This window comes from Myxocyprinus asiaticus, chromosome 13 (assembly GCF_019703515.2).
Source record: "Myxocyprinus asiaticus isolate MX2 ecotype Aquarium Trade chromosome 13, UBuf_Myxa_2, whole genome shotgun sequence".
NCBI lineage: Eukaryota > Metazoa > Chordata > Actinopteri > Cypriniformes > Catostomidae > Myxocyprinus > Myxocyprinus asiaticus.
The window spans coordinates 34236794-34246612 of NC_059356.1; the positions used below are offsets into that span (position 1 = coordinate 34236794).

At 37.1% G+C, this 9819-nt stretch overlaps 1 protein-coding gene across 2 annotated transcripts; it reads right to left on the reverse strand.

Annotated features, from left to right (window-relative positions):
• Positions 1-479: 479 nt before the first annotated feature.
• Positions 480-9081, reverse strand: LOC127450123 (40S ribosomal protein S15a-like). Of its 2 annotated transcripts, none has more exons than XM_051713925.1 (5): positions 8979-9081; positions 8277-8414; positions 8060-8139; positions 3627-3712; positions 480-611 (listed from the first exon to the last, which is right to left on the reverse strand). In XM_051713925.1, exons 2-5 carry the CDS (start codon positions 8407-8409, stop codon positions 518-520), a joined length of 393 nt encoding a protein of 130 aa, XP_051569885.1. In that variant the 5' UTR covers positions 8410-8414; positions 8979-9081; the 3' UTR covers positions 480-517. The 2 variants fall into 2 exon arrangements, with proteins under 2 accessions (XP_051569885.1, XP_051569886.1); XM_051713926.1 differs by having other exon boundaries at positions 8974-8997.
• Positions 9082-9819: the final 738 nt, after the last annotated feature.

Consider the following 9819-nt stretch of genomic DNA (forward strand, 5'->3'; position numbering starts at 1 on the left):
GGGTAAAATATTGAAAAGTGGGTCCTTTCAAACACTAAGGACACGTGACTTTGTATATTAGGTCTGGCACCAACTCACAATCTTTAACTAAAAAGGGTTTCAAGTAAAAAAGGCAGCATTTTTTTGATCAGGCAACTGACTTTGGGGCAAATGATCCCCCCTTTTCAATTATATTTTTTAAGATTTTTACAATATATAAAATTTTAAATGGTAAAAACATTGACATCAGCCTCTGAATTGTAAATTGAGGGGCTGAGTGCAATTTGTGTTACGACAGCATTGATATTCACTAGTGCAGCATGACACTGTACTATTACAGCCAAATGCAACGGGTGTCAATCACAACCCAATTTGCAGAACAATGTTCAAACCTCAGGTGTGTATAATGTTTACTACTGTTTAGATGTGTTTCTTTTGCTAGCAACTGAATGTGTAATGCATTTTGTAAGCACTTTCATGAAAGCAAAGCACAAAGCAACTTGTCTTCCACTGTTTATTTGTTGGCGACTTCACATGTTTAGAAAAAGAACCCGAGGATTTTTCCTCCTGTGTGTTTTCGTCTGGCCTCCTCGTGGTCCATGATGCCAGCTGAAGTTGTCAAAACAATGAATCTGTAGAGAGAGAAAAAACATGACCAAGCTGACCAAGAAGGTGCTGCACTTTGAATGCATCTTGCCCAACTGATCAAAAATAGTTCTGTACTTCATAGCAGACATTTAAAACACATTTATCTTTCAGCTAGGGCTCAGTCAAATTATCAAGCTCAATTCATTAAATCAAGAAATATAAACAAAGAATAGGAGGGGCCATTCACCAAAAATAGAATTACAAGGCGGCAGAATATTTTTGGATTTCAATTTTTTTTTATTTGAGTGACTGAACTATCAAAAGCAATTCAGTAGTTTGTTCTTAGCTCCAGAACCTTTCCATAATAACTAAAACTGTTGTTACATTAACTGCACTTAACAGCAACAGTACTTGCCTGTGTTAGCAACCAGCGTTTAGTACTCCAAGACATGGTGGTTACAAAGATATAATGAACATCTTTAAGTAATATGGCTAACATCAGTGGCAGACCAATATAGGTTTTTCAATATATTGGCAGATTCCAATATCTAGAGTGCAGGGTGGCCAATGGTGGACATAATGCATTTATTGAATAATGGTTAATGAGAAATACATAATTACTTAAATTGAAACTTTACACATTTACTCAAATTTTCATTTTTTTTTTTTTTTTCTTTTAACAAGGCTACCTCGTGTTAACTGGCCAAATAGACATTTATTGGCCGATGCCAATCTCAAAATAGCCTAATATCGGCCGATTTGTTGGCCTGGACAATATTTAGCCCTATAACTAAACAAGGTAACCAATTTTAAAGAGAATTTTGCAACCCATTATTCAGAGCCAAATCACAATCCACAGACATGGAAACAAATCTTCAATACACCTATATTTAGAATTTATAAATAAAGATTAAAGGTTTTTGCATTCAGGTAAGTAGAAAGATAAACTGCTTGCAATGCTTTCAGTCATGCATGTCAAATATTTAGCTTTACTGTACCTGCTCCTAAAATAAATGGCAATTAATGTGGGTTTCCTAAACCTTTTTTACTTAAGATCACTGTACAATGTACCGATACTACGGGATTAGATTAGATTTGTTTTATACAAAATATACTTCTGTCCCATTCACTTCACCGTCACCTGGGGCTTTTATTTTGACACTGAAAGTTTACAATCTTTCGCATCTGGTGAAACACTCATCTTTTCTGTTATACTATGCTGCGTTTGTAGATTTGCATAATATCTTGTAGCTGTTATCAATGTTTGGAAATGCACGAATGCTTGAACAGTACATTGATTTTACAATGCATGTGAACTGCTCTGTAAGCACTGAAAACATCCTCAGAACAGAACATCACACGTTTATTCTTACACAAAGACCATGTTTATCTATCTTTAAATCGCAGCCTTTTGCAGTTTAATAAATCACATAAGAACGTCACCATTTTAATGTTATTTGATTAATTGTACAGCCTTGAAGGATCGTTAAATTACCGTATTTTCTGGAAATAATACACACTGGCTCTTTGAGAGAAAAACCCCCCACAGAAGTGACATCTCCGTATAAGTCACAATGACAGAGGTTGCATTCAGGTGGCACTAGAACCCGGGAGTAGTTCCTTTCACCGGTTCAGATGACAAATGCGCTCCGTGAAGATTACAGTACCTCAGAATCTCCACATCATATCACTGTGTTTTTGGGCTTGTTTTAAACAGGAGAATTTGCTTTTAGTAACTGTGTGAAACAGTTTCTCGTTCCATTTGTTTCATGAAAGAAACGCAACAATTAAGCCACATCTGTAAATCTATGCTGTGCATAAATAAACAGCTTTTAGTCTGCGAGTAAAACAATATGCCTGTTGTATTATATTCTTTCATTAATGTTAGCGAATGTCTATCAGAGGATATTTCTGATATTAGCAAACCTCTTTGCAGTGTATTAATTATCCGGTTCACTGACTGAATGTTTTTACTTAGAGTATAATGAAGGGTCATTTTGTGGGCATGCGAGGAGTTGCGTTTGACAGCGGTCTAGAGTTTGTTCGAACAATAATGTTATGATGTACAAAATATTTAAACTGGTTGCATAAAGTACTTTGTACAGGCAAAATATTCTGAATATACTATGACTGATGTTTTCATCTGTTTTGGTGCACATGTTTGACCAGCCGACATCAGTAACAAATTATGTACGTAAGTCACTTCGGACTGCAAGTTCCTTTCAGATGATGAAAAGAAAAAAAAATATGCGACTTATAGTACGGAAAGTATGGTAGTTTACTGATGTTCTTTATGAAACTTGATGGTCAAATAAAAAGCGCATTAAAATCATCGCTATTATAAAAAAAAAATTTGTCAGCAAATTATATCGTGAACATTCAATATATTACCCAGCATTGATACAGACCACACATAATAATGTTTTGCAAAAGCCTGTTAAGTTGGGAAAGACCTCACGAGAGAGTATCACTTACAACACACTTTGCAGGCAAACATTTTAAGCAGTAGTCACCAGGGTCAGAAATTAACCAGGACTCAGGAAACAAAACAAAAAAAAGACAAAACTGCCTTGCATTCTTGCATGGATGGAAGAAAATGCTCCATCATGAATCCCTCATTTATTTATTTGTTACCTAACAATGGATATATATAAAAAAATACCATTCTAGGTTAATGTGCTTAATGCCTTTGCAGACACTGTAGCGACATGCAGCCATCATATCTGTATTCACTGTCTAAGAGGCTGAAGTGCTTTTTGATCAACTCAGTGAAAACACTGAACATCAAAAAACATTCCAACAAATCAAAACTTGAAATTTACATGCATCAAAATCTACTGTAACAGTTCAGCCAATTAAATGTATTCAGGCAAGCATTTATGTTATATGCATTTAAAGCTACTTTGGTATTTGATTTTATAGGTAACAGTAATAGTTGCTCAGATTGAGAATATCTTTCAATTAATTGATTCAGCTGAGGTATTTGACAAAATGGACTACAGTGTGCTTTTTCTATATGGTTTGGTCTCTTAATAATAAAAATTCTGATAGCCACTCACCCGAACTGTCTGGATGGGAGAAGGTTGTTCTGCCACTTCTCCAGATCATTTAACTGCACATCGAACCGTGGGCTGATGACGCCACACTGCATTATGGATAGTGTTTAGAGAATGGTTAGTGTGTAAATTACTTGCATTTTATCTACATGTAGTTAAAGGGATAGTTCACCCAAAAATGAAAATTCTCCCATCATTTACTCACCCTCATGCCAACCCAGATGTGTATTACTTACTTCTGCAGAACACAAAGATTTTTAGAAGAATATCTCCGCTCTGTAGGTCCATACAATGCAAGTGAACAGTGATAAGACCTTTGTAGTTCCAAAAATCACAGAAAGGAAACAGAAGTAATCCATAAGAGACTCCAGTGGTTAAATCTACAGGTGCATCTCAATAAATTAGAATGTCGTGGAAAAGTTCATTTATTTCAGTAATTCAACTCAAATTGTGAAACTTGTGTATTAAATCAATTCAGTGCACACAGACTGAAGTAGTTTAAGTCTTTGGTTCTTTTAATTGTGATGATTTTGGCTCACATTTAACAAAAACCCACCAATTCACTTTCTCAAAAAATTAGAATACATCATAAGACCAATAAAAAAAACATTTTTAGTGAATTGTTGGCCTTCTGGAAAGTATGTTCATTTACTGTATATGTACTCAATACTTGGTAGGGGCTCCTTTTGCTTTAATTACTGCCTCAATTCAGCGTGGCATGGAGGTGATCAGTTTGTGGCACTGCTGAGGTGGTATGGAAGCCCAGGTTTCTTTGACAGTGGCCTTCAGCTCATCTGCATTTTTTGGTCTCTTGTTTCTCATTTTCCTCTTGACAATACCCCATAGATTCTCTATGGGGTTCAGGTCTGGTGAGTTTGTTGGCCAGTCAAGCACACCAACACCATGGTCATTTAACCAACTTCTGGTGCTTTTGGCAGTGTGGGCAGGTACCAAATCCTGCTGGAAAATGAAATCAGCATCTTTAAAAAGCTGGTCAGCAGAAGGAAGCATAAAGTGCTCCAAAATTTCTTGGTAAACAGGTGCAGTGACTTTGGTTTTCAAAAAACACAATGGACCAACACCAGCAGATGACATTGCACCCCAAATCATCACAGACTGTGGAAACTTAACACTGGACTTCAAGCAACTTGGGCTATGAGCTTCTCCACCCTTCCTCCAGACTCTAGGACCTTGGTTTCCAAATGAAATACAAAACTTGCTCTCATCTGAAAAGAGGACTTTGGAACACTGGGCAACAGTCCAGTTCTTCTTCTCCTTAGCCCAGGTAAGACGCCTCTGACGTTGTCTGTGGTTCAGGAGTGGCTTAACATGAGGAATACGACAACTGTACCCAAATTCCTTGACATGTCTGTGTGTGGTGGCTCTTGATGCCTTGATCCCAGCCTCAGTCCATTCCTTGTGAAGTTCACCCAAATTCTTGAATCGATTTTGCTTGACAATCATAAGGCTGCGGTTCTCTCAGTTGGTTGTGCATCTTTTTCTTCCACACTTTTTCCTTCCATTCAACTTTCTGTTATTATGCTTGGATACAGCACTCTGTGAACAGCTAGCTTCTTTGGCAATGAATGTTTGTGGCTTACCCTCCTTGTGAAGGGTGTCAATGATTGTCTTCTGGACAACTGTCAGATCAGCAGTCTTCCCCATGATTGTGTAGCCTAGTGAACCAAACTGAGAGACCATTTTGAAGGCTCAGGAAACCTTTGCAGGTGTTTTGAGTTGATTAGCTGATTGGCATGTCACCATATTCTAATTTTTTGAGATAGTGAATTGGTGGGTTTGTTAAATGTGAGCCAAAATCATCACAATTAAAAGAACCAAAGACTTAAACTACTTCAGTCTGTGTGCACTGAATTTATTTAATACACGAGTTTCACAATTTGAGTTGAATTACTGAAATAAATGAACTTTTCCACGACATTCTAATTTATTGAGATGCACCTGTATATATTCAGAAGCAATATAATAAGTGTGACAAACAGATCAAAATTCCTTTTTCACTCTAAATCTGCACTTTCACATCTGAAAGTAAAGATAAAGTGGCGATTTAGAGTAAAAAAAAAAAAAAGGACTAAATTGTTGTTTTCACTCACACCTATTATATTGCTTTTGAAGATATGGATTCTTATGGATCACTTTTATGTTTCCTTTATGCAATTTTTGGAGCTACAAAGGTCTGATCACCATTCACATGCATTGTATGGACCTACAGAGCCGAGATATTTTTCTAAACAAATCTTTGTGTTCTGCTTAAGAAAGAAGGTCATACACATCTGGGATGACATGAGGGTGAGTAAATAAAAATAATTTTCATTCTTGGGTGTACAATCTGTTTAACGTACTCTAAAACAGGGTATGCAATATGAACGGTTAAATCCAATGGCCCATTTAGGTGAGACAGAAACAACAGGAAAATTCAACAACTCTTTTTATCCTATCTCTCTGTAAAAATATTTTTTAGAATTTAAACCCAGGTGGATTCTCTATAAATAGTACATGATAGATCCAAAAAGTTAAAACAGACAGTGCTGTTTCTGGATGCTAATTGGTCAATGCAGCGTTTATGCTAGGCTAAAATATATTTGCCCTTTGAGTCGGAAATATTGTAATTACGAGTTCTGAACACATGAATGACGAGCAAAGTCATATTTACAAGTGGAAACTCTGAATTCTAGATGATACCCAAGTTGCAGAGTTGTGACGTTGGGAGGGGCATATCATCATGAAAGATGACGGAAAGCGATGATTTTGCAAAATTATTTCAATAATTTTAATTTGTTATATATGACTTCACTAATGACTAACCCTTCACGGTTTGCTTTAAACAAATTAATTTGTTGATACCAAGCATTAATAACTAATATATTGTATGGCAAGTATAAGTGATGTGCGTTTTTCCCCTTAAGTTTATTCACTGGTACAAAAGAGTGAGCTTTTGCCATCATTCATTGTGTATTTGTTTAAGTTTGGCTTCTTCCATATTTTGTTTCCCACTTGAATGTGCGAGATGTCGTAGTAAAAAATGACCGACTCAGGAGGTACGAGCTTCCCAGGTCCACTTGAAGGCAGCATTGTAGTAATAGCATAGTAATGGCTGTGATAAGGAACACCTGTTCATCAAACTACAGTGCAAATCACGCAGAAGCATCCATCCGGCCCAACCATTAACCTTATTAAACACGGCAGGGACTGTATCTTCACGCAGAAGACAGACACTTGAATGACAATCAAATTTGATCAAAATAAAGCTTTAATGAAAATCTGTGTCCTTAATATTTGTATTTAGTATCCGTTTGATAATACTTGAGGCCAAAAACACAAGACTGAAGTGTTGCAATCACTTTGCTGCATTTTTTGCCTAACAACTATATTCATTATGGGTGTAAAAATGCATTGATCGCAGTGCATCAATCTGTCACGAAAATTTCAATGCATTGACTACGGAATTTAAGAATCAATTATTACTATATTAATACCCAACGTGACAGTCTCATATTACACAAGCCTTCTCGCAACAGACACAGAGCATCCAAGATTGAAAGGAAAGCGCACTTTGAAATTAAAAGAATAGTTCTCCGAAAAATAAATTCTCATTCACTTACGCCATCCCAGATGTGTATGACTGTCTGTCTTCAGCAGAACACAAATATTTTTAGAAGATAAAGCCCTGTCAGGTCCTTATAATGCAAGTACACGGGTGTCAGCCCTTTGACGGTCCAAAAGTCACATTTAGGCAGCATAAAAGTAATCCACACAACTCCAGTCGATCAATGAATATCTTCTGAAGCGAATTGAAAGGTTTATGTAAGAAACAAGTCGATAATTAAAAAGTTTCTAACTTTAAATCGGCGCTTCCATCCAGGGCTCTGATGCGGTTTAAAATGGCCGTACTCATGCGTGACGTTCGTTCTTGTTGTAAGCGCCGCTTACGAATTCTAGCGTGAACTCGCCAACGCGCTTGCGTCACGCGACAGCTACGTGGTGAGTCAACTGCTCGCAGGAAGCGCTTTTTACAAGTTAATAAAGATTTAGTTATTGCTTTATTTTTTTACACAAACATATCGGTTTGCTTCAGAAGACATTCATTGATCGACTGGAGCCATGTGGATTACTTTTATGCTGCCTAAATGTGACTTGGACCGTCAAAGTGCTGGCACCTGTCTACTTCCATTATAAGGACCTGACAGAACTCCATCTTCTACTAAAAATCATTTGTGTTCCGCTGAAGACCAACAGTCATACACATCTGGGATGGCATCAGTGTAAGTGAATAAGAAAATTTTCATTTTTGGGTGAACTAAGTTTATGCTGCCGAGCTCACCCAACGAACCTAGATAAGATATAATGGATGGAGCGGAGTTCGACTTTCTATGTCACTATTCAAAACTGTCTGTAAAATTGTATTAAACCACACTTACCTTGTTCAGCCTCCCTGTGAGATTGACAACAATTTTTCCGGCTCTGTGATCATCAATGATCTCAAATTCACCAATGTAACCTGCAAAGATCACACAATAAGCTTCAGTAGTTTGTTCCCACAGTTACGAATGCATCAAGACTGGCCAATTCAGGTTTTACACACAACACAACAGCAGAAGCTACAGATCATGCTGACAAACACATGCACGCACTTACCATGCTTCATCATCACAGTAAGAAAGCGCACTATGACTTTGGAGCAGGGCCTGATGAGAACCTGGCGCTTCCCACGTTTCTCAGCATTGTTGATGCTTTTCAGCGCATCAGCGAGAACGTTCATGCGCACCATGATGCCTGCAATAAAGAAAAGCCCGTCATTTGATTAAAGTATCCATAATACAGCCTTGAACATCCACTGTAAGAAGCCAGTCAGGCGCATATCGATAATGTACAAACACTCAAAACTATTTCGATTATATCCAGCGACGTCGCCTTGAAAGGTTTACGTTCAGTTATACACCATGTGAAAACTGTGAATACTATATTTTCTTAAAAGCCGAGTGGAAGGGTAACGCTCCGTCACTGCGGAAAACAGTGTGCAACTTAAGATATCGTGGCTTGCACCTTTCGACTTCACATTACACATTGGTAACTTTACATAAGGCTGCTTGAGTAGACTCTGGTTATTCGTTTGTTTCTCAGTTGCATGGGCAAGCACCGCTAAACGTTGTAGAGATGGGTCACCCGTGATTATCAAGGAAAATATCCTTTTATACAGACACGGTTAACCAAATCCCTCAAAAATCTGGCGTTTAGGTTGTTCATGAATACATCTTTAATGCTCTGTGTTCATGATACATAACGATGTCCGTGATTTTAAACAGATTATACAAGCATTGTAGTAATCATGTACCTTACCAGTTCAGCAATATGGCGGAAAGAGGAAGGAAGTGCGGCGCGCGGTGCGATTAGGGAAAAATGTAGTCTCGTGAGAGTCTTGATGCATGCTGTGAGATTGAATCTACAGTGTGACTGCCACCTACGGACTCGGAGCATCTTGGCGTACAAAAGGGAGATGAAACATCTTAAAATCATTCATTTAGAGTTGACAGTATAGAATATTTGCATACCATGAACTTAGATTAGATTACTCAAGGTCAGTAACGTATTCTAAAAACTTTGGATTACTTCTGCAGCACTGGTAGATTTTTTCACTTGTTTTGACTATAAAAACTCTGCCAGTACAGTAAGACAAAATACACGTTAAACATACATGATCTGAAAAACCTAAATATCTTATGCAGTGTTGCTTCTAAAACAAGATAAATCTAACTGATCTTATTCTGAGGATTTTTAGATATTTTTACAGGAAAACAATACAAAAATAATTATCAAGAATATGATTTTTGCCCTAATATCAAAGGTCTTACTGGAAAAAAAGAAATTATGATCCAACTTGAATTTTCTTGATAAAAAAAATATGATCGTGCCTGTTAACATGCATGTAAACAGAAATAGCATTTTAGCTTAGCGTAAAGCTGACAATTTACACAAGGTTTATTTCTATTTCTTCTGCTCCAAACTTACTTCAAACTTACTTCTCTGTCTGCTCCTATGAATGTAACACATCATAAGAAAGTGTTTCACCGCTGTTCAGATGCACTTTGGATCGCATCATTTATATGTATAAATGTTTTCCATCTGAAAGGACTAAATATTAAATGAAACAAATGACAATAAATTACAAAGTAATCTCTTC

Bases quoted from the DNA above. Each gene is read 5' to 3' on its own strand.
- LOC127450123 (XM_051713925.1), bottom strand. From the start codon at position 8,409: ATGGTGCGCATGAACGTTCTCGCTGATGCGCTGAAAAGCATCAACAAT. The intron at 8,140-8,276 runs GTAAGTGCGTGC...TGATCTTTGCAG, and splicing joins TACTGTGATGATGAAGCATG to GTTACATTGGTGAATTTGAG. The intron at 612-3,626 runs GTGAGTGGCTAT...CTCTCTCTACAG, and splicing joins CTCCCATCCAGACAGTTCGG to ATTCATTGTTTTGACAACTT.